At 45.2% G+C, this 23,890-nt stretch overlaps 1 protein-coding gene across 3 annotated transcripts in view; it reads left to right on the top strand.

Annotated features, from left to right (window-relative positions):
* The first annotated feature begins 2,664 nt into the window (after positions 1-2,664).
* Positions 2,665-23,890, top strand: part of LOC131906972 (beta-chimaerin) — a 32,962-nt gene continuing 11,736 nt past the window's right edge. Inside the window, exons 1-3 of one of the 3 annotated variants that reach the window (XM_059257868.1) lie at positions 2,665-2,789; positions 8,103-8,180; positions 22,667-22,751. In XM_059257868.1, the coding sequence (XP_059113851.1) occupies positions 2,787-2,789; positions 8,103-8,180; positions 22,667-22,751 (166 nt within the window). In that variant the 5' untranslated portion in view covers positions 2,665-2,786. Of the gene's footprint in view, positions 2,790-7,934; positions 8,181-22,536; positions 22,629-22,666; positions 22,752-23,890 lie in introns of those variants that run through there. The other 2 variants (XM_059257869.1, XM_059257866.1) reach the window with 2 other exon arrangements.

Here is a 23,890-nt window from a genome sequence, read left to right on the forward strand (position 1 = left end):
CACACACAGAATCCACAAGTGAAGAAGCAAGCAAACACTCCAGGCAGTTCTTGGGAAGAACAAGGAGGCTTTATCTTGCAGTAGGAGAGACTGCTCAGTGTCCATAGTATCAAACAGTCTCGGTTAGTAGTGTTGATGAAAACAAACACACACACACACACACACACACACACACACACACACACACACGTGTGTGTGTGTGTGTGTGTGTGTGTGTGTGTGAGAGAGAGAGAGAGAGAGAGAGAGAGAGAGAGAGAGAGAGAAGCCCTCATAGCTAAGGATGTTACATGTATTATGTACAGAAAAACATATAGTAAGCATACATTGGTGTTTCCATTCTGCAGCCATGAAAGGTGTCAAAGGGGGCTCCACAGAGAATGAAAACCAAACCAAACCAAACACACCTCGGGTGCGTTAGTCCAGGCATTTCCTCCTGGAATGAACGGCTTCAGCACATTGCTAAGTGTTCTCGGATCTGGGCAGGTGTGAGAGCTCTCTGTTACTATGACGAAGTGCCTAAGGTGAAAAGATTATCTGTGCTCATGGTTGCTTCGGTCATTTGGCGCTGTTGTTTCTAGGCTTGTACTGAGGCAGAATAGCATGTGACGGGGGGATGTGGGGCAAAGCTGCTCACACGGAGTCAGGATGCAGAGAGAAGGAAGAAGCCACATCCTGATACTCCCTTCAAGGGCACAACCCCAGTGACCAACTCTGTCCGTCTAACACCTCTCACTAGTGCAGCAGGCCTTCGACACGTTCATTCTATTACAGCAATGGAATTAATGGGTTAGAGCTTTGAGGACAGAGGCCACCTAGGTCATCACCCAGGCCTTGCTCCCTAGATGTGTGGGTAGTGAAACCAGAGTGTACAGAGAAAAAGAGAGCGTGCTGGCCTTTTATAGAAGTCATCTTAATACCAGGTTATGAAAATAAAAAGCACTGCTAAAAAGTGAGTGCATTCATTTTTCACAAAACACAGCTTTCTTGAGGGCCAAGCCAAGGCTTGCAGCTTGCCACTCACTGGAATAGAGTCCATAGATGAACCACAGTTGTTTTCAAGTTACATTTTTAAGTATTGAAATTCTGGATTTTAAAATGCTCTCGGGAATGGAGAGGAGAAATTAGTCCCTGTGTCAGGAGATTGCTCATCTGCTACACTGGGAATCCAGGGATTTCCATGAAAAATGTCATAAGGTTCCTGAGCCTAACTCCCAGGACATGCCTCAGAGCATCTCCTGCCTTCTCATACACAGTGGGGACAATAACATCGACTCTACCTTGCTCGTAAGAAGAAAGATATCAAAAATAGATGAGTACATGAAGATTGTAGTTGGTTGTGTTTTACTCTTTTGCTCTTTACTCTTTTGGGGTACCACCACCCAGCTCCCAAATAATCACACATCTTTCTTTTGAATGCCCAGCCTCAGCTTGGCTTGTTTCTAACCAGCTTTCCTTAACTTAGATTATCCCATCTACCTTTTACCCTGGGCTTTTATCTTTCTCTATTTCTATATACCTTTCTTTATTTCTTATTTCCTATCTGGATATGTAGCTGAGTGGCTGACCCCTCTTTCCTTGCTCCTTAATCTTTCTTCCCCCCAGATTTTACCTTCTGTTTATTCTCTCTGCCTGCCAGCCCCACCTATCTTTTCTCCTGCCTTGCTGTTGGCCGTTCAGCTCTTTACTAGACCAATCAGATGTTTTAGACAGGCAAAGCTTCACAGAGTTAAACAAATGCAACATAAAAGAATGCAACACATCTTTGCATAATTAAACAGACATTCCATAGCATAAACAAATGTAACATATCTTAAAATAATATTCCACAACAGAAAATGATAGATAGGTAGGTGGATAGATATAGATAGATGATAGATAGATAATAGGTAGATAATTAGGAAGAGATGATAGAGAGATAGATAGATAGATAGATAGATAGATAGATAGATAGATAGATAGATAGATAGGTAGGTAGGTAGATAGATAGATAGATAGATAGATAGATAGATAGATAGATAGATAGATATGATATTATATGATAGACAATACCTAGGTAGATAGATGATAGGTAAGTAGATAGATAGATAGATAGATAGATAGATAGATAGATAGATAGATAGATAGATAGATAGAAGATGATAGGTAGAGAGTAGGTAAATAGAAGATAGATGATACATAATAGGCAGGTAGGTAGGTAGGTAGGTAGGTAGAGAGATGGATGGATGGATGGATAGATAAATCCTTATTTATTATTTCCAAGATACAGAGTGACATTACTCAAGCCCCAAACCTAACTAGTCTTGTTCCTTAGGGCTCATGACTTTGGGCCTGACCTACACACAGGTTCCCCCCGACCCACCCACCCATTTCCAATGCTTCTTTTGTAATGGCAGCAACTGGACAGCACAAGCCTGAGGAAATCCCAAAGATCACAGCCCCTGGATGTTGTATCAGCGTCTGAAAGGGGGGAACTTAATAGTGATGATGATAAGCTGCCGTAGAGGTCTCCTCGCCTGCAGAGAGTTTATAGCTGCGAACATTCATGAATTTTGGTAAAATGCAATGAGTAGCTGTGTGGTGCCAGGTAGCATGACATGGGCTTTAATTGTGATGGAAAGTGTGCATAGGACCTGAGCTCATAAAGCCAGTGGTTTGGGGGCTCCTGGCTCATAACTTCAGAACTATACTGCTAGGTGTATGGTTAGCAGTCCTCCAGGTACCAGCAGGGAAGTGGTGAGAAGAAAGCCTGGAAAAGTGGCAGAGGCCAGACCACACCCTAGGAGACTATGGTATGGAGTTTTGCTTTTATCTTAAGAGTTGATGGAGGTTTTAAGTTTCATGAAGCGGGGGGTGGGGGGGTGGGGGGTGAGATAAGGTTGCATGATTTGATATTTATTGATTCCTTGGGGGAGGAAACATTTCTTCAATAGCAATTCTTACATTCATTCTTTCATATTTTCTAATAATCTATAAGCAGGAGAACTTGAGAAGCACGTGAATGAGAACTCTCACTTCCAGAAGCGCTTTACTTTTCCCTGGGGAGATGTCTGAGACTCTGGGCACCCTCTCCAGAAAGCTGAGTGTGATTGTTCTGAGGGGGCACCTTGAGCAGGTGTGGGGGGCGGTGTTTGCCTGTCCCCAGGTTTATCTTACTATCAGACAAAGCCACAGGCTGAGTAAAAAGCATATCTCAGGGGTCCCAGGGCCAGCAACACCAGCATCGCCTGGGAGAATGTTAGGGTTGCAGAATCTCGGGTCTTGCACTATACAAAGTGAACCAGAAAGTGAGAGGTTGGGTACCAAATAGTCTCCCAGGGAACTCCATGGCTGTCTCTGTGAGGAGCCACCTACAAGTTTCAGACAGGAGAATCCAGACCTGGATTTGTTTGTGGATCTAGTTTAATAGCTCTGTGGTGAGAGGCCACAGACCCTGAGTTCCTTCTCCCGAAGAAAAAGAGGTCTTAGAATGAATGCCAACTATAGTTCAGATACGAACAGCTTATCGTATGTCCACATGACTAACGAAGTCTGTACAATATAGTTTTAAAAGTAATTACTATTTAATAGAACTAAGTTATAATTGTAGAAAATTCCAAATATATAGAAGAAAATAGAGGCCTGTGGCAGTTTCTCCACCCAGAGATACTGTTGCTTACATTCCACAGTTTGGGGTGAGAGGGAAATATTTTGGTCTATTTCTCATACAAAATGGGTAATATGCCTGTATCTGGCTCAGCGGCCTGCTCTTCCCCTAATAATATGTGGGGATAGATGCTCTCGTCATTGAGGTGTCTACTCACTTTGGTTAACGTTTGTGTAATATACCATTACACACTTGAACCATCATCTATTTACCTTTTCCCTATATTGGATGTTGGCCTTTTCCCATTGCTCAGGATTATTGCTTTGGTTAATCTCTCTATATCTTTCTCTGTCTCTGTCTCTGTCTCTGTCTCCCTCTCCCTATCTTTGTCTCTGTCTCTACACACACATACACACACACACACACACACACACACACACACACACACACACACACACACACCTGTCTCTCTCCACCCCACCCCTACCCTGTGTGTGTGTGTCTATTTAAATCTCTGTCTTCAGACCTGCCTAAGAATGCTGGAAATAGAACCACTGGCTCCATTCAGGCCTTTAATAAGTCACCAACTATTTTTCCTCAGACATAACTCTAGTTGCCGCAAACACCGGTAAGATAGTCGAGCCCCCGCCTGTGGCTCCCTGGCCAGCGTGTAATAGTGAGTTTCATCTCTTGCACTGTTATGAGGCAGCAGAAACGGCAGTTGGGCTAGTGATTGCAGACAGGACGTAGCTTGGGTTGTAAGCACTTAAGGAAGACACAGACACAAGACAGGGCAGTGTAAAGGGCCCAGGAGTACAGACGGGGACTGGGGTCACTGGGCTGATGGTCATGCTCTTTGTCACACCTCTTTAAAACGCAGCACTGGGACACACTTGGGGTCTGTGGGGAAACAATGAGCCTATAGTAATCACTGCTTTAGAAATCTGCAGGTAAGGCAGAAGGCTGTGGCTCCCAGAGGCCGAGAGGGGCCTGTCAGGAGCGGGTGGGAAGCAGCCAGTGAGCTCACGAACTTCTAAGGTCCCACCTTCTCCGTGACGCTGGGTGCCCCAAATGGCTGTTTCCCACATCTTTTCAGCTACTGAAGCAGCCAGTGAGCTCACGAACTTCTAAGGTCCCATCTTCCTCCGTGACGCTGGGTGCCCCAAATGGCTGTTTCCCACATCTTTTCAGCTACTGACCTACCTTCTCCTTCCTCCACCTGACAACATTCTGTTGCTTTCTTGCTACTGGACGCCTTTCTGGATGCTAGATCCTGAACATGGAGAGAAAGAACAAAGAGAGACACTCTAAAAGTGGAATTCCAACCCTCATTATAGGAGATGGAAAAAAGAGAGGGAGATGGCCAGCTTTTCACCATGTATTCATAGCCTCACCTGCTTGCCAGGCTGTCTTTAGTAGACACTGCTTGGAAGAGGATGTGGGGCAGGCAGAAGCCCCTCTCTAAGCCAGTCAGTCTACTTCTGCTAAAGTGGTCAAATAGTCAATCTTTGTTATGTGTGTTTACCACAATAAAAAATAAAATTTGCTCTTTGGTGGAAGAAGCCCAGACCTCCTTAGATATGCTGATGGACTGCCCACCTGCCCGATTTGGAACCTTGGGCAAAGTATGTAAGCTCATAGTTCCTGTGTCCTCATCTGTAAAATGGAAGGAATTAGAAAAGTACTGCATTGTAGACTCATACATCTTCAGTGCATCCTAACATGAAATACACTTAACGTAGTACTTGGCACCTAAGTAAGTGCACTTAAATGTTTATGCTATTAACGTAAGCCAGGCAAGCCCCACTGGAGAAGGGTTGGGCAGTACTAGGCAATGTCCTTCAGTGATCACAACGGGGATTCTACAGGTAACCAGTGAGGAGAGCCAAGGCATGCTGCCAAACAGCTTACAACACACCCCAAAACAAAGACTGCGCTGGCCCAAATGCCAGCGGCCCAGGGAGAATCCCAGGTTTAAATAGAACATACAGAGAGATGTGGAGATGTGTGTTGAGGACAGTGACTCGTGCTGTGGAAGATGGAAAGGACTGGGGTGATTCCCCGCAGATGTGCTGATAAAGAGCCCCGTGAGAGGCATTTCCTAAGGAGGGGAGGTCACCCAGAGAGTCTTGTAACCATTTTTTTTTCTGGGCTAAGAGGGGGACTTAGAGTATCCCTAAGCTATCATTCTCCTGGGGAGCTAACACTCACAGTCCCTGTAAAGAGGATTCTAGAAGGACAGTGTGTGGTTCTTGCCCATGGCTGAATGCATCTTGTGTTTGGGTAAATGATCTGGAAACTGAAAGAGAAGTCACTGTCGTGAATAGAAATAAAAATCGCTGGTTATAAGTAATAACACACATACACACACACAAGAAAAGAGATTAAATCTTGTATTCAGCCAGCAATCCGCCACAAGGAGAAGGAGACTCTGTTACCCACTTGCCATAGAAATGGTTATTTAATCTGATTCTCAAACAGTATAATCATACACTTTGCCTCGCACATACTCCAGTACTGGCTATTTACATCAAAAGGTCTATGTTCGTTTACTAGCCATGAAGATTTGAAAAAAGATCTTTATTTATGACCTCCAAAATTTTACCCTTAGGCTAACCCTGGAAACATTTGTAAGGTCTAACAAACCCCCATTCAGCCCCTTCATGGGCAACTGAACTTCAGGACCGGGTCAGGACCACATCAGGGCAAAGATTCTTTAGGGGAGAATGGCCTTGGGCAGTCCTGGTCATTAGAGGCTGGGGTGTAGTCAGTGATGATCATAGGATGAGTGGGAGATCCCACCCTATGAGGAACACCTTCGCTTCCCTTTCTCCAGACTTCTGGCCCCTCCGTGTGCTAGGGCTTTCTAGAACCTTGTATTTGTTCAGTGGATGCTATAGCAAGGAGTCCCATTAGAGACTTGCAGGGGGACCCAAAGGTGACCCAGGCACAGGGGGATTACCTGAGTTCTTGGTGTAATGGAGAGTCAGGACTGTCACTGATTCCACTAAGACAGTGGTATGTGCAATGAAGAATGGTACTTAAGAGGGCAGAGTGCTCCACCAGTGGGAAGTTTGGGACCGTTTTCTTGGCAAGGGTGGCATTGAAGTTGGAATTTGCATGTTGATAAGGATGTAGGTGTGGTTAAATGATGCTGTAACACCCTAAAGGAGAGCGGGAGCTGCTCCGTGGAGAAGCTGAATATGCCAGAAAAGAGATTTTTCTAGGATTTGTAGGGCAAATAGATATTGAGACCAGTAAAAGCTCACAGCGCCAGGATTTGTTTCAGCCATGGAGGAGCATGGGATTCTGCTACTGATACAAGATATGTGTCCTTCAGCAAATTATGTTACCGCTCAGTGCCTCGGTGTTTTCATCCAGAAATGGGCCCTTCTCCCCTTATGCTGGAGATTCAATGAGTAGATGTACTTTAGTGCACGCTGAGTGTTGCCTGGCCCAGTGTAAGTTCCTTCAAGTGACAAAAACTTTGCCTGCTATTTCTGATAAATATATATATATATATATATATATATATAAAATCAGGATGAAATGGGAGAATGGCCGGGAGAGCGGATGAGGGAGAATGGCCAGAAGCCTTGCCTCTGACTCGCTGGCCTGGGAGCTTGCTGAGCCCAGAACCAAATGTTTCACACTTCTCCCATAAGCTGCTTGGGCTCAGACTCCTGCAGTTTGATAAATGTGTTAAGAATAAAGATAAGGTTTTCAAGTTCTGGGCAATTTAAGAAAATATGGGTGCGAGTTTATCCCTGTAAGATTAAAGAATTGGGTGGGTTTAAAAGTTTAGTCTGCTGGAGGTCAGCCCAGGATGAGATTCAGAGGCCCAGAATAATTGGATACAGCTTTGACTTAGAACACCACAAGGAGCGTGTGTGTGCGGGGGTGTCTGTGGGGGTGTGTGTGTGTCTGTATGTCTCTGTGTGTGTTTGTGTGTGTGGTGTGTATGTGGTATGTGTGTGGGTGTGGGTGTCTGTATGTGGTGTTTGTGGTATGTGTGTGGTGTGTGTCTGTGAAGGCTCGTGCACACACGTGCATGTGTACACATCGCTGCCTTCCTGGGTCCCCTGGGCTGACTGGATAATCTGGGGGTGGCTACACATGAATGTGTGCTATTGTTTCAGGCACATGCCAGCCTTAAGAAATAGCACAAAGCAGGCCCATCCCTACTCAGCCAGAGCCCCCTCCATCACTCAGTCAGTCCCTTCCAGGTCACATGCCTCAGGGCTCTGCAGACAGGACACAGCTGCCTCAAATCTGCTGCCACAATCCCAAAGCTCTGCTGGCTTTAGAGAGCTCCACAGGGGACACTCGGAAGATCCGAGACCCAGGCACTATGTTCTCTCAGGAACTGTGGCTGGAAAATGAGAGAAAATGTGCTGTGGTTCGGAAGGCCAAGCCGGGCAGGAAGCGCCAAGAGCTGCTGGCCATTGCATTTGGGGTAAAGGTGGGACTCAGAGGTGCCTTTCTGTGGTCTCCTCTCAAGCTCTTTGCTTGTTCACAGATCTCCTCGCTCGTCCGAAGAGCTGCCCTCACACACAACGACAACCACTTCAACTATGAGAAGACACACAACTTCAAGGTAGGAGTCTGCATCCTTTCTGCTGCCCTGGGGGGAGGGCTGTGGGGGTGGGAGAGGGTCCCTGATGACTTCCAGCTGGTCTCTAGACAGAAAGGCGGGCGGCAGCAAATTCCTTTGTTTTCCACGTACCCGATGCCTTGTGTCAAACTAAAGGCCGGAGAAAGCAGCTGGCACCGCGCTACGGCTCTTAATACCTACACGTGTGTGTTAACTTGGTTCTGGGAAGCCAGGCCCACTTCCTCTTCATCTTTCCATGCCCGGTGAGAGGGAGGCAGGAGATTCCCACCCGGTGGCATTTAGAAATTCTGCGCAAAGCCTAGCAGTACTTTTCCACCCAGAAGGGCTGCTGCTGTCTATGGCAGAGTGCAAACAGTTGTCCAGTTCGTGTTTGCTGTTTGGTCTTTTGTGTTCGGCGGTTCTGAGGAGCCTGTTCCTTTGTAGACAGCTGCAGATGTCATGAGGAGAGAACCCATTCACTAGCTCATGTGTGCGCTTTGGGTTCAGGGGCATCTTGCAGCCTGGCCACGCTTGACCCCCCGCTCTCCAGTCTAAACAAAAAGATAGGGAACCTGGTGGGGGTTTGAGTGGTTTTTCCCACGTGCTGTCTTCCTTTGAGACCAGCTCTGGGTGTGAGCCGCCACCAGAAAATTAGGGCCTGGTTCTTTTACCCTGCTGTGTTGTCCCAGAAGTGTTCAGAGGGGAAACCGATGGACGACAAATTGCCCAGCATGGGAAGCCGCTGGGGGAGGAAGGATGGGGCCATGTTAGAGATCCACCTAAACAAATGGGTGATGATATGTGAAGCTGGGGGTTTTCAGATGCAAGACTCGGGAAGAAATGACTAGGTGGGGACTCGAGTGTGGCTTTCCTTCTGGGGCCACTGATCATGGGAATGAGATGGAACGGCAGGAACAAGGAAACCATTTCTGCTGCTGCTTATGAAGGGTCAAGCCCTTCCTAAGGATACATGTGCACCTATTTCCTTTGCATCCGTGTTAGCATGTTAGCCTGCTCTATCTCTCCGCTTCTAGTTTTAGAAAGCATGCAGCTCAGGCCTTTGTCTGTTATCCTTGATCAAAGAAACGCAAGTCTTCAACACTATGGGTTTAGTGATGGCATGGAGAGTTACGTTGTTCCGGGTCTCTTCCACACTAAGACGTTTATCATTCTCCCATTGCTGAATAATGACAGGTCTGGAGCATGAAGTGTCCGAATATTTTTTCTCCTCCTGGTTTTCTGTTTTAACCCCTGTGATCTCTTCTTTCCTTAAGAAAGTGTTTTTCTGACTTTGGACAGAAACCTCTGGTTTGGGCATCCTGTGGATGCACTGCCAGGCCTGACTGGATAGGTCTCGCTGGATTTTCAGATCCCTTCCCTTCCTCTCCAAAATTCCAGTGCCTTTGCTCTGAAGGTGCAGTTTGATTGCATTAGCATGAAACAGCTTCTCAGTGAATATTCCCCATGAGTTCAAAACATACGTGTACTCAGGTGATTGGCACTTTCAAAACCAACGCCAGTCTGTTTTAACTTATTCTCTGAAGCAGAAATGTTAAGACACTTTGAAAAAGCATGGGTGAATCTTATTCCCTAACTTTGCTCCCAAGATATGTTGGTAGGAGAACAAAGCATTCAGTGTGCCATGGAGAGAGAATGAAAAAAAACAACAACAAAACCCAGTATATATGTGTTGTCCCAGGTGGCTCCATGAGACAGACAGGAACACACCCCTTTTGTGGCTTACACAGACTGAAACCTAAGAGGCCCTGGAGTGGCTGCCACAGTTAACTGTGGCTTTCAATGCTACTGTTCCTGCCTTTGTCCTTCAGAATACGTGGCTGGGGCTGGAGGAGGCATTCACTGTGTTGTTATTCATCCCGTCCGCCTTAGGTCCTTTACCTCTTCTTACCTTCGACTGACCACAAACAGAAACGTAGCATGATCTTTTGGGAAAACATTCTAAAAACATATCACTGCTGTAAATATATCCATGGGTTTTTAGGAATACATCACTAACTAAAGAAAGCAGTCTTTTACCAAGGGCTCCACTAACTACTTGTAATTTGTGTTTTATACCTTAATTTTACATCAGCTTTTTATTTACGTTGACTTCTAATGGGTTGTATTCTGGAACTGGAAGATATGATGTACATAGCGTGGAGTTAGTGTTCTAACAAGAATGCATAGTCCTGGTTTTGTGCTTATCAGCAAATAACTTTTGCTTTGCTCCTACCTGAACTCTTACCTGAGATAGGAATCTGCCATCAGAGCCTGCTACCTCACCTCCAGCAAGCCTCCTTGCCCAGTAAGGTCTGTTGGTGTGGGGGGGTAGTTAAAGCAGCCTCTTCCATGCTACATTCAGGAACTTCTTCATGCGGAATGATCAGAAGCTGTCACTACTACACAACACTGGGAGAGCGCCCTTCTCAGACACTCCAGAGAACATAGCATACCTGGTACCTGCTTTTCACACAACACTGCCTAGAAATAAAAGAAAAAAATCCAACCAGTGCAAAAGCTTTGGAGGGTATGCCTCACTTCATGCAATAATCATCCTTTTCAAACTATTAGCTAGTGCTGTTTTGGTTCATTCAAAGCTGGGGTTTCCTAGGGCTCCTTGCACTTAAAACGCTCAAAGACAGTGGTAAAATTAAGACTCCAGGATAAATGAAAATTGTTTCTAGAGGACTAGAAAGAGCTTTCACTCTGTTGTCTGGCTGGCAGGGGGAACTCTCTTCTGTTGATGGAATAATCTCTTTAGGGCCTTGGTGGCTCACCTCTAAAACTCTTCAGGTGAGCAAACCCAAGCCCTAGCAACCTGCATCCATGTCCTCCCATGCCATCAGCACCCTGGCAGGACAGGTGCAGATAAGGACCATGACTACTCCATGATCTCTGGCAATGAGCTGGGCTCTCTCAGCTTCAGTTTCCTTGCCTGTAAAATGGGACTGTCATAGGGTTTAAAGACTGCATGCTGACCAGCAGGTAACTCTTCTGTGATTCCTGTGCCTAATGCTTTCTTTGCAGTGGGCTAATTAAATGTGGAAAAAAAGATAGATGTGAATGATGTGTTGCTTCTCTGTCCCTTGGGTAAGAGTTCATTTGATGCACACTTTTACTATGACTTTATTACTCATCCGTTTGTGCCTCTCACTCTGCTCCGTCTTGTGTTTGGTTTTCTCCATGATGTGTTTTTTTTTTTTATTTAATTCCCTCATTTCTGCATGTTCTTCTTTCTTTCCTCCATTTTTTCTCCCTTTCTTGTTAAATATGTATAACAGAAAACAAAATGAAGTCTGATGATGCTATTCCTTGAAATGTGTTCTGCCATGTACCTGAATGTCCCTCATTTGTTTAAAAAGTAGATGAGGGATTAAAATTTTTAGGCCTGGGTTCCATGTATATTTTACTCAGTTTTCAAGAAGTTTGTCATGTCTGTGAGGACTCTAGTAAGTTCCTGCCTCTGTCATAACAAATAACCACAAATTTGGTAACTTAAAGGAACAAAAATGTATTTTTTCATAGTTTTAGGTGCCAGAATCTACAGCCAAGCTGTGGGCATTGGCTCCTTCTGGAGATGCCCCAGGCCCTCACCTACCTATCCATGTGACCGGCAGTCCTTAGGGGTTCCTCAGCTTACATTCCTGCCTCCATCTTCCTATCACCATCTTCTGTGTCCTTGTAGATTTTCTTCAAGGTCACCAGTCACTGGGTGCAGGGCCATGCTCACCCAGCACAGACTCTTTCTAATTGTGTCTCCCACAATTTCCTAAAGGCCACATGCTCAGTGGCTAAGGATTAGGACAGGATCATACCTCAAGACACAGTACAGCCCATCTCAAGGACTTCATTGATTTTTTTTTTTTTCAGGAGACTTAAAGGGGAAGGACCTCTTCCTCATCCTGAGGGTACATCTTTATCCTCCACATGCGTTCAAGCATGCCATTTTATTAGAGGCTTTCAGGCCACAGAATGAAAGCTTTAGATGGTAATTAATGTCCACTAAGTGCCAGTCTCTAGTGTGGGCACCACTGCTAAGGTCCACGGCTACTCATTTAACATCTTGAAGGTTTCCACTGACTGATGTTTTTCCTACTTGTGCTTCATGGGTCTGACAGAAAGTGAAGAAATGTCCTTGTCTCTTTATTAAGCATTTCTTCACAAGTAAAAGATACAGTAAGGACACGAAGGTCTTAAAGGAGCTGGACAACCTTCCACTTGGAGGGTTGCATCCGAAGTGTCTGTTTGTTGTGGTTTGTTCGTGGAGGATGTATATGTTACCATTAAGGATCTGGCATGGCTGTTAGTTAAGACATGTGGTTAGGCAGCTCCGGCTGCATCATAGGCATGGCCTGATGCAAAACAAAAGTGTGAGGTGCCATGTTAAAACAGTAGTCAAGACAAGACAGGAGAGCCATTAGCCAAGATGGCCTACGACCACTGTGCCATTTCAGAGCCAGGCCTGCCCCTGAGCAAAGCTGGAGAGGAAGTGTGTCCATCTCTAGCACACTCCCACACCTGTTGTTTCTCTTGCCTGGTTACTCCTGTCCGCGGTGTTACTCCACTGATTCCTCCACCAAGACATGACGTCACTACTCAGTAGACCCGGGCTCCTCTTCCACTCCATTCTTCCAGGGTTCCTTGCTACTGCTGGGACACATGTTAAACTTGGTTTGAAAACAATCGTCTGGTTTCTGATAAACCTGCATGGGAAGTTACTCAAAGGTCCTCTGTTAGGTCTCTGTGATTAACCAGGACTGACTACTGCTCCACAGCGAGGACGTGTGTTGGTAAACTTTCCGTCACTATGACACAATGCCTGAGATAAACCCACTTAAAGAGCAAAGGGTATTTTTTGGCTCACGGCTTCAGAGATTTCAGTCCATGGTTTCTTGTGTCTGTCATTTTTGGGGCATGTGGTAAGACAGAACATCATGAATCAAAGTGCATGTTCAAGCAAAGCTGCTTACCTCACGGCAGCCAGGAAGCAAACAGAAAAACAAAGAAATGTTTCTCCTTGGGAACACATTCTTCAATGCTCTAACTTCCTCTACCTCCTAAAGTCGCTCTCACCTCCCAGTAGCACCATAACTGAGGACCAAACCTTCAGCACATGAGTTTCAGGGGAAACATTTAAAATCCAAACTGTGATAGTATGTGCTTAACATAAAAAGAGCTTGTTTGTGACGATAATGACTTAATTAATCCAGTTGTCCTGGTTTAAACAGATCCTTTGGGACCTAGTTGCATGCCATCTGCACCTAAAGCAGTAGTTCTCAACCTGTGGGTCACAACCATTTTCACAGGGGTCACCTAAGACCCTCCAGAAATGCAGATATTTACATTATGACTCACAACAGTAGCACAATTACAGTTATGAAGTAGCAATAAAAATAATGTTATGGGTTGGGGTCACCACATGAGGAACTGTAATAAAGGGTCGCAACATTAGGAAGGTAGGGAACCACTGCTCTAAAGGAACTGTGTTCACAGCAGGAATTTCAATCAAGTGTGAAAACAGTTTTTAGAGAAGGGCCTCATGTAGTCAGATGTCTGACCTCCGTGCCAGGGCGGACTTAGAGCGTGTCTCCCACCTAGCTAGTCTTTATGTGCATGTGAGGGTAACTTCATTACTTTCGCTGTGAATTCCTCACAGACCATCAGAGCCCAGGATAGAGAAAGGGGTCCAATGCAACTCCCAGCAGGGTGCCCATGTTAGGCCACACCAGGACGTGGCTCAGCCACACAGCTTCACAGTGTCAGTTACGGGCTACAGAGTCCGACCCCTATCAAGTGCTTAACTGTTTTTTAATTTTTTATGGACTTTGTCTGGATCTAAATAACACAAAATTCAAAAGGACTATTCTAAGTGACTAAATGCCTGATTCTGGCACTTTCCACCCAGAGAAATAATTATGCCTTTTGTGTTCTGTGTGGGACAAGAGAGTGAGCACCAGTGGTCACAATTCATACTAGGGGACTCCTTCTGAAACTTTCCAGAAAAGAGAGCCCTTCAGCCATTTATGCCTTTACTCCACCAACGCAGACCACAGGCTGCTTGTGTGCCAGGTGCCAGAAAGTGCTGAGGGAGAAATGGCTGCTCTCTCTGCCAAGGGCTTCACAGCCAGGACGCTTTTGACCACAGAGGGGACATTTGGCAATGTCTAGAGTTGTGCTTTTTTTTTTTTTTTTTTTTTTTCCAGAGACAGAGTTTCACTGTGTTAGCCCTGGCTGTCCTGAAACTCACTCTGTAGACCAGGCGGGCCTTGAACTCACAGAGACCCTCCTGCCTGCCCCCCCTGCCTCCTGAATGCTGGGATCAAAGGCGTGCACCACCACCACCTGGCTGGAGATCTGCTTTTCATCCCACCAGAGTGTACCAATGACATCCAGAGAGGCCAGGGAAGACATGGCCAGAACATCCCCCAGAGTAGTGTTACTCAGCTGCCTTTCCACAGCACTGAGGAGGAAAGACCATGCTCCAGGGAATGGGGGAGCCTCTGGTTTCTCCTGCCCAAGCAATAACCAGGTCTGACCCCACTTAACTTCTGAGATCAGGTAGAATCTGGTCTTTTCAGGGTGGTATGCCTTAGACCTCGAGAGGGGGTAAGTGTAACCAGGGGGGGAAATTGGCACAAGAGTATCTCAGTTCCAGGAGAAGAGCCAAGAAAGGCTTCATGGCCGGTGGTGTTTTAGAACATGGCCCTCTTTTCTCCGCTATAGTTCCACTTCCAAATGAGCAGCTGCTGGCACCTGCTCTTGCATCTGGACAGCAGCTGGGGTGTCACCTTCACCCCTTTCCCTGCCTTGGTGTAGATGACTCAAGCTCTGCCTTGGAACCTCTGCTGAGGAGGGTCCGAGGGCTTCCCTCAGCCAGGAACCCCAACTCTTCAGTCTCTGGGGACCACCGTTGGGATGATGAGCATGTAGCTGAAGCCTTGCTCCTAGTTTGTCAAATTCAGCATCGCCAACAAGGCCAGGTCTCTGAGCTTGTCCCCAGCTTTACCTTGGCACCACATCTTTAGTCCCGTTTTAAGTGCCCAGGCAGCTACTCTGGGGAACCTCAATGCCTTCGTTAGAGCCTGGCTTAGCACGGGGCTGTCTCACATCGTCTGTGCAGTGGCCCACACCGAGGGAGCAGCAAGTGTCTCTGTTACAGATGACGTCATTCCCTTCTGCTATCTCCTTACATCTGAGAAGGTTCACTTCGGGGTCAGAATTTCATCGGCTCCCGCAGGAAGGGAAAGCCCAGAGTTTAATGTCTCCCATGAGTTCATTGTCACATGATTGTGGGAAACACAGTAAATCAGAGGAACAATCCTCTGTGGAAACCTGGAGGTCTTGACTGTACTACTACTGGCCTTCTGGGCAACTGAGGCTGATTTGCCTTGCCTCCCACAGTGAGCCCTGGACCTCCAAAACGCAGGCTCTTGAATCTGGAAGGGTCTTTTGCCTACTCCAAGCCTGTCTTTTATACACATTAAACAGTCTAGAAAGTGGCTCTAGCCCTGTAGTCCTTTTCCAAGTAAAATGAAAGAGTCAAGTTCCTGTTTTTAATATGAATAATAGAACTGATAAGCTGGGGCAAAATGGTTTTGTTCTGTGTCAGTGAGTCTCAATTGAGGTTGTATTGCCCCACTACCAGGAAGCGTTGGCAATGTCTGGAGACATTTATGGCCCATCCCTTGAGGGATACTGTGAGCCTCTGGTATGTAGACAACCAGAGTACTGGGGGGGGGGGGGGGGAACAAAGGGGGGGAAAAGTCCCTGTAGTGCCCAGAATAGCCACCTACCTCCACAACCAAGAAATGTCTAGCCCCCAAATGTTAACAAGGATAAGGCTGAAGAACCCTGATATGAACTGATAAGGAAAAATAAAAACTCCTCACCACAGCACATCTTAAATAGCATTCGCTTCCAGCTTGAGTCTGGGCGAGTTGATTGTATGTTCGGGTGGTGTCTGCACTGGCCCATGAAAACATTTGCTCTCAAACCACTAGAGAGACCTGCCTTCCAGATTCAGCAAATGTGAGACAATAACATCCTGTTCATCTCCAGAGAGCCACGTGGGGATGCCTGGTGTCTGCCTGTGACTTTAACAGCTCTTCTTCCCCTTGTTTTTATTACGTGCCCATTTCTGGACCATTTGTCAAACACACCTTATCTCTTGTAATACCATCTTGTTGTTTGGTGTGGTTTTTGAATTCCAGGCAGACCGTGCCAGTATAATAGTCTTGGACAAACACTCTTCCTGTCTGGAGAATTTTCTTCCTGTCTGGGGTATTTTAGTTACTGCCCTCGAGTCTGCAAAATGCTCTTTCTCTTTTAAAAAAAAGATATTTTTGAAAATCAATAAAATTTCAGAGAATAGAAAGTGCTGATTAGTGATTTTTTTTAAGATACGGGATCTTTCACAGAGATGGAACATGTCACACGTCAACCCAAAGAGGGTGGCTCGGAGCACACCCTCAGCATTCCCTGGAGTCCGTTCTCTCCTCAGGTTCCAAAAGAAAACTGAATAACACACAAGCCACAAAAATAAACAGTGGCCCATCCTCAAAAGGAAATCGGGCAGTGGGCCTAAAATAACATTTGTCTAACTCACATTCCCCCACATTTTTATTTTGTTTTACTTGTGTGGGACTAGGCAGGAACATAGAGAGTCACTTGTTCCTTGTGAGGTCTACCTGCATTTACTGTTTGGTCCTGAGATACGTGTTAGGGAAGGACACGTTAACATGGGTTAAATAAGGACAGGGCTGATAAGCACTATATGCAGTTTTGATGTGCTGGATGGCTCTGTAGACTACTAGCAGAAATGAAGCTTAGAGTTGTGCAATGAGCAGCCCCTCATTTCTGGAAGTGGTTGGTAGTTAGCCCCCATCTATGTGCAGTAAACACTGAAATGGCTTTCCTAACTACTGAACCTGGCATTTGGACTTTTGCCCTGGGGAGGTTCCTTGGCACACTGGGTATGCTCCAGGTAGCTTTGTATCATCCCTCTCCTTACATCCCTCACAAGAAAAGACTGCTTCAACACCCAAGCCCACCTTCCTGGGCCCCTGAGTGTGCTGCTGTCTCATCTTAGAATGTTGTCAAGTGCTCACCAGTCAACAGCAATGGTCCCTCCTACTCATCGGCCCCAGTCTGGTGCATGTCTGTCTGTCTGTGTAAACCCTGTACCATCACTTGCCTCTGTTTTATTGCAACAGCTGGCTATTCTCCCTGTTATCCTGGCATAGACTGCCTTACATTATCAGGTGCGTCGCCTGACTCATAATCGCTTCCGTTGCCTGTTTATCCTTATAGACGGCCAGATCCTTGGGTATAGGGTTTGCTTGCTTCTCCGCTGTCTCTCAACTTCACATATACAAGGACAGGGCCAGGCTCAAAGCAGCAAGCTGCATGTAAACTAAATAGGCTCAGAAATGATGAGGTGATGGCAAGGTCACAAGTGAATATGGTAAGAAGCCTTTCTTCTCTCTGTCACCCTCGCACACTGAATGAGCTGCACACCATTCTGAGGTATGCCCATCACTGCTGTGTACCAAGTCTGCTGCATACAGTATATTTGGGGTGGTGTTTTGTCTTTATGATTTGCAGTCAGCTTTTGAAAATGCTGTGTGTTTTTGGGGAAAAAAGTACAATCTTTGAATTCTTGGGTACAAACAAAGTCCCTTTCCTATGTAGTCTATTAACATTTATTTATCAGTTTCAGTAAATACATGTTGAGCTCATCATAATGGTAGAGTTGTCAACATTTCCTTATAATTTTTCCATGTTTATTTTAGATTTTTGAAATTGTTTATATCCATGTAAGTTCAAAGTAGTTCTATCTTTCTGGTAAAATTTACTAATGTTAGGCCCTTTTATCACTACAACATGTAATGGGTGTATGTGGCTTACTGGGTTCACTGGGCCAGTAGCATTTTCCAAGTGCATCTTTTTGGCACCAATATTTCTCTGGCATTGTGTTTTGAGTGTGTTTCTTATAAATATTTGTTAAATACCATCTGCAAATACGTTTTTCCTCTGAGTAGATCACTAGAGAATTATAAATACTTTACATATGCCCACTAGTTTTATTGCTTTTTCTTACTTTTTTTTTGACTTGATCAAATCTGTGTGTCATTTCCCCCCCTGAGCATCTGTGGATATTTTTCTTCATTTATGGATTCTATGTACTCAAAAAAAAAAAAAAAGAAAAGAAAAAAAGAAAGAAAACCACTGTCTTTAATTACTTAAAGCATTCCTTGGTTAATAAATAGTTCCTTTTACATCTCCCAAAGTGTAAAGACCATGCAATGACTTGATTTTTACCCACATTCGGCCTTTTCACTTCTCGCTTTGTTCCTAAATCACTACAATTAGTTCTTTAGTGTTGATGTTTTATGCAGCTAGAACCACGGGGACTGGCCCCTTTTCTTTCCCTCACCCACCACTGTATCTTGTCTAGTACTCCTTTTTCTGATTCCTGCCACTCATGGAAGCATATCCTTTATCTCTTTGCATGAGGATCGGAAGTGCATATTGTCCACCAGAAAATATCACTATTTACCCTTCTCTGTGATTAAGTGGGTATAATTAAGTTAGGCTCACGATGTGATGGAGTTGTTCTGTGATCTGTAACCTCATTTTTGCTGAAGAAAAGGACTGTCTTCACCCTAACTGCTATCATTTTCCAGGTAAGTGGTTTTGCTGTTATATCTACAGGGATCAGGTTTGAACAGCGTTACCACAGTATGTGTTGAAAGCAGATTGTTTTTATTTTACTTTGTTTGAAACTCCTTCCACTTTTTTTAATCGGATGTTTTTGTGCCTTTTGCTAATTCTGGAAAATCTTAAATATTCCTTTCTTTCAGGATTGCATCCATCTATTTCCAATACCCTGCCATTTCTCAGCTCCTCAGGATCATCGCGCCTTTGTGTGTATTTGCCTGTTCTGCGTCTCCAGTGACTGATTGTATCAGTCCTATGGACAGTTCAGCATGCCCCAGTGTCTCCCACCTTTTCAAAGCACTGTCTCTTGAGCCCACAACTCCCTTGCAGTGTCTCCTTTCCCTGAGTGCCGTCATAGACAAGCTTCCTGTAGTACTGGGGACCAAACCTAAGGCTTCAAGCTTGCAAAGCAATTTTATTGCCACTGAGCTGCATCCTGAGAACCTCTTTCACGTTTCATATTTTAGTTCATGCCATGCTTTTGTTTTTTATTATAATTTTCTTTATTCTTAGGAAATGTATATATGTATAAGATGAAATGTGATCATATAAACCCCTTCCTGAGGAGTTATTGGCAATTGATGACTGTTGGGAGTGAGAGGATCATTGGTTTTTGGGAGTATGGCCACTGGCAGATTTCCCAGGATCTAGCGGATGGCTCTATACCCATGAACATATGGACAGAACTAATTGAATGTAGTGGGTTTGCTTTTTGCTTTTTGAGACAGTCTTGCTGTTGCCCAGATGGGCCTGAAACTCTCAGTCTTCCTTCCTCAGCTTCCCTGAACCACCAAGCCTGGCTAGCCAAGTGCCCTCATGGATTTTCCTACATGTTTCTCTAGTTCATTATTCCCCACTTATTCCTCAGTTCAAAGTGAACCCTTGAATCCGGGTTCAATCTCCAAAGAGACAGTTCCCGACAAGGTTTCCAATGACTTCCCTGTACCCAAATGGACATCTAGTACCCTAGTACCCTAATAGGGTGTCTTACCAGCGTTCGACATAGTGGTCCACCCCTTCCCTAAAACCATCTTCACCAGTTGGCTTCAGAATGCTTTGCTCTCTTGACCTTCTGACCAAGAATGGAGGAGCAGACATGAGCTCTCCTGATTTGCTTTCTCCTCCCTATCCCTAATACTTTTTAAGCCATTTGCCAAATTTAAAACACCGTCTGTTTTTTCAGGGATGGCCACAGGGATGGCCACATGCATCTCTGTAACCCCCACTCCTCCTCCAAGCTACCAAATGCATGTGACTTCCTGCTTTAACTAACACTTCAGCATGATGGCATTGTCTGTAGCCTACCCAAAGCCCAGCACCAAACTTCTCCCCACTAGAGTATCATCCCCACCTCATCACACGGTATTACCTTCCACCTGGTTCTTAAGGGGGAAGTAAGGGGTCATTCATAACTTTCCCCACTCTCTCTCTTTCTCAGAGACCCATGTGCATTCTACTGTGAGGTTGTACAAATTCTACCTTCAAAACATACCTTAATGCAGGCCCGTACCATCTTTCCTGCCAGCGCTCTGCTTTTAGCCTCCATCATTCCTCAACTAGACAACTAAGCAGTTTCCAAACCTGTTCCACTGTTGACACCATCTTACCCATGCTCAGTACAGGTTCAGAATAATCTTTTGAGTGAGTCGCTTTTCTACTTCAGATCCTCCAGGATTGCCTTGTGGAGCCTACTCCAACTTGGCATCACAAAGAAAGTGAGTGGCCCACTTGACTTTCCCTTTCCCACCCTCTCCCTCATCTCCATCCCTCCCCTCTTTCTCTCTGTTCTAGCCACAGCCGCCTGAGCTGCCTAGTCACACCAAGCTCTTTTGTTCCTACAAAGTGTCCATAATTCCTTCTGCCCCGAATGTTCCCTGCCCTTCCTCTACAAAAGCGGCTTTTCTTCTTCTCTCAGTCACCTTCCAGGACCGTCCAGGAAAGTGCCTCCCCCGTTATTCTCGCTATGGTAGCAGCCCCACCTTCCTTCTCTAGCCCTTTTCATACTAGTTTTGTTTAACTTAGATATTATTTTACCTTATGGTACAACTTCGACAGTATATTAATAATCAACTTTACTGCCAAAATTACCTGGCACCTTTAGCATTTTTCTAGTAAAACATTAATGGTTGTTGAATTCAGAACATGTTCGACTCTTGGTGGCTCATTTTCCCCCCAAGAGTTCTTTTAGTGCGGAGTTCTGTTTCAGTGGGCCTAGAAATGAATCGTGGCATTTGGAAAAGGCAAGTGCCTCGTGGATTCTGTGCATTCTTACAAGGAGTGCTTAGTCATGGGTTAGGCTCATACCCCAATGGAACACTTCTCCACGTAAGTAAAAACAGCTTTTGAGACCGGCGTCACCATTTTTAAAACAAACAATGTACTGGGCAACTTGATGAGCTAAAATACCCGAAAGGCGAGGGTAGCTGAGTTTGTCTGCATAGAGCCGCGGTCATAACACATTCCTTCGGATTCATTACCACACTTTCTTTCTCTGTTGCCGTTCACACTTGAGTGCCACTGGGAGGCTGGTGTGGCTTGCCACCCTCTAGACACAGTTGCCAGGGTATGTAGATGAACAAAGGAACTGAATGGGCTGCTCCTTCTACAGGGGTATCAGGTTGATTGCTTCTCCTTAGAGAGTGTTCACCTTCCCAAACTGTGACAATATTTGTTATTTTGGTTTGTTTGTTAGCTAAGAATAGTATTTTTAAAAAGTACTAGTACATGGGTCCCCTACCTTGTTTAAAAACATGACTGTCTGACTTATCTTAGCTTTAATTGAGGGTTAGAGAAGTTTTGAAAGGACTTTGTCAAAACTCAGATTGTCACATAGATTCATGTCCTCAATATACTGTCTGTGTGGTTTTCAGCTCCTCTTGGCCTGGTTCCACAGCAAGGACTCTCCTGCTTCTGCCTTCTGAACTGCCTCGGTGCTGGAGAACAGTTTTGCTTTGCATTGTGCCGTGCTGTGCTGTGCTGTGCTGTGTTGTTGTGTTGTACTGTGCTGTGCTGTGTTGTGTTGTGTTGATTCATGGATTAATGAGTACCTCTGCACCTGAATAACCTAAGCTAAGACCATTCTTACTTTGTAACGTTTGGAATATCGAACAGCCGGGTGAGATACTGAACAGTAAGACCAGCACTTTGGCCAGCCAGGAGAGCCTTCCGAATTACTCACCTGAAAGCCATGTATTGCAGGGCTGGCTGAATATAGCCCCTGTCCCTGGAAAAGCCACTCCGTGGGCCCTTCCATAAGCCTGCTTTTTTCACCAACTCCTTTACTTTTTTAAATGCCTTTTTCTGGAAGTGGCTCAAAGCCTTGAAACCTTTTAATTATCCCATAACCATGGTTTATTTATATCTGGCTGGAAATTCTACACCTGGATGGAGCAACTTCAGTCAGGAGGACACAGTAATTGAGTTCTTGCCCAAAACAACTTGCTGAGCTAAATGCAGGATGGAGCGACCTAGCAGCCAGCTTTTAGGCTATCTTAGGTTTATACTCACAGAGCCTTGTTTGGGGTGTGACAGTCTCATTCCTTCTCTGTAGTCTCTCTCCTTCCCTACATTCTGCTCATGCCAGGGTATGCTGGATCCTTGGAGAATTTCTAAGATCAAAGCCTGTCTCTGTTTCTTCCAGCCCAGCATGCAACTCTGCCTCGCTACACGGAAAAGGGCCAGGGACAGAGCATCGCTGCTGAGCCTTCTTTGTTTCATGTTTGATGCCTTCAGGTGACTGAACCTTCTGTGCTGTTCTGTTTGGCTCACAGGTGCACACATTCCGAGGCCCACACTGGTGTGAATACTGTGCCAATTTCATGTGGGGGCTCATCGCCCAAGGAGTTCGGTGTTCAGGTAGACACAAAACTTTCTCCTCTTCTACTTACATCAAGTGCCACTTTGTTGAGTGGGAAGCAGCCTTCAGAGCCAGGGACTGTGATTAGATGAGCTCAGATGTCTCGCTTCCTTAAAGGCCCAAAGGCCCCCCCCACTCTCTCTGCTTGTTGGGGAGCCCATTCTAAGGGTTTGCAAGACTGAAACAGAACTTTAAAAAGCCACCAGACAAGTCCACTTCCTTAAAATGCACCTGTCTCCCCAAATGAGCAGTAGCCCTTAAGAGAAAATGGTTGAGCCGGGCGGTGGTGGCGCACGCCTTTAATCCCAGCACTCGGGAGGCAGAGCCAGGCGGATCTCTGTGAGTTCGAGGCCAGCCTGGGCTACCAAGTGAGTCCCAGGAAAGGCGCAAAGCTACATAGAGAAACCCTGTCTCGAAAAACCAAAAAAAAAAAAAAAAAAAAAAAAAAGAGAGAAAATGGTTGAAATAGATTCTAATGGAACTGCATAGGTTTCTAAAATGCCATATTTCTTTCCTATCCCATCTTAGACAAGACATAAAAACAACACTGTATAATTGTGGTGAGTATTTGCCACAAACACAAGGCTGCAGCCTCACCAGCAGAACCAAAGGAAGATATGGTTATCTCCTATTAAATGAAAAGGAGATAGAGTCCTAAAGGTGATGGCTCATTGCCAGATGCTAAGTGGTGAAACATTCATTTAAAAGCGGCAAGAGTCCAGAACTCACGTTCAGTTCTTTGCCATCAAATTGATAGTGAAACTACATCCGTTAAATAATTTAAGTTTTTAAACTTAAAAATAATTTAAATCATGTTTTTCTTCATCCTTTGAAAAATTTCATACAATGTATTTTGATCAAATTTGTTTTGATTTCACACACTTCAAAGTAGTTTGAACCCCAAGGTGTTTTCTATCTAGAAATGGATGCATACCCCAACTACAAATATCATGAGTCACATCTTCTTTAAGGGACACTGAACAAAATGCCAAGGGCTGCCAAATCAGCGTGTTAGCTGGGCTTTCTCTCTCACCCTGCCATGCCTTTCCTGGCACACACTGGAGCTGAGAGCAGGAACAGCTGCCTCTGGTTTTGACTGGAATACCACAGATTCTGTGGCTGCTTGCCTCCTTCCTAT

The sequence above is a fragment of the Peromyscus eremicus genome, chromosome 3, assembly GCF_949786415.1.
Source record: "Peromyscus eremicus chromosome 3, PerEre_H2_v1, whole genome shotgun sequence".
In the NCBI taxonomy this organism is placed as follows: domain Eukaryota; kingdom Metazoa; phylum Chordata; class Mammalia; order Rodentia; family Cricetidae; genus Peromyscus; species Peromyscus eremicus.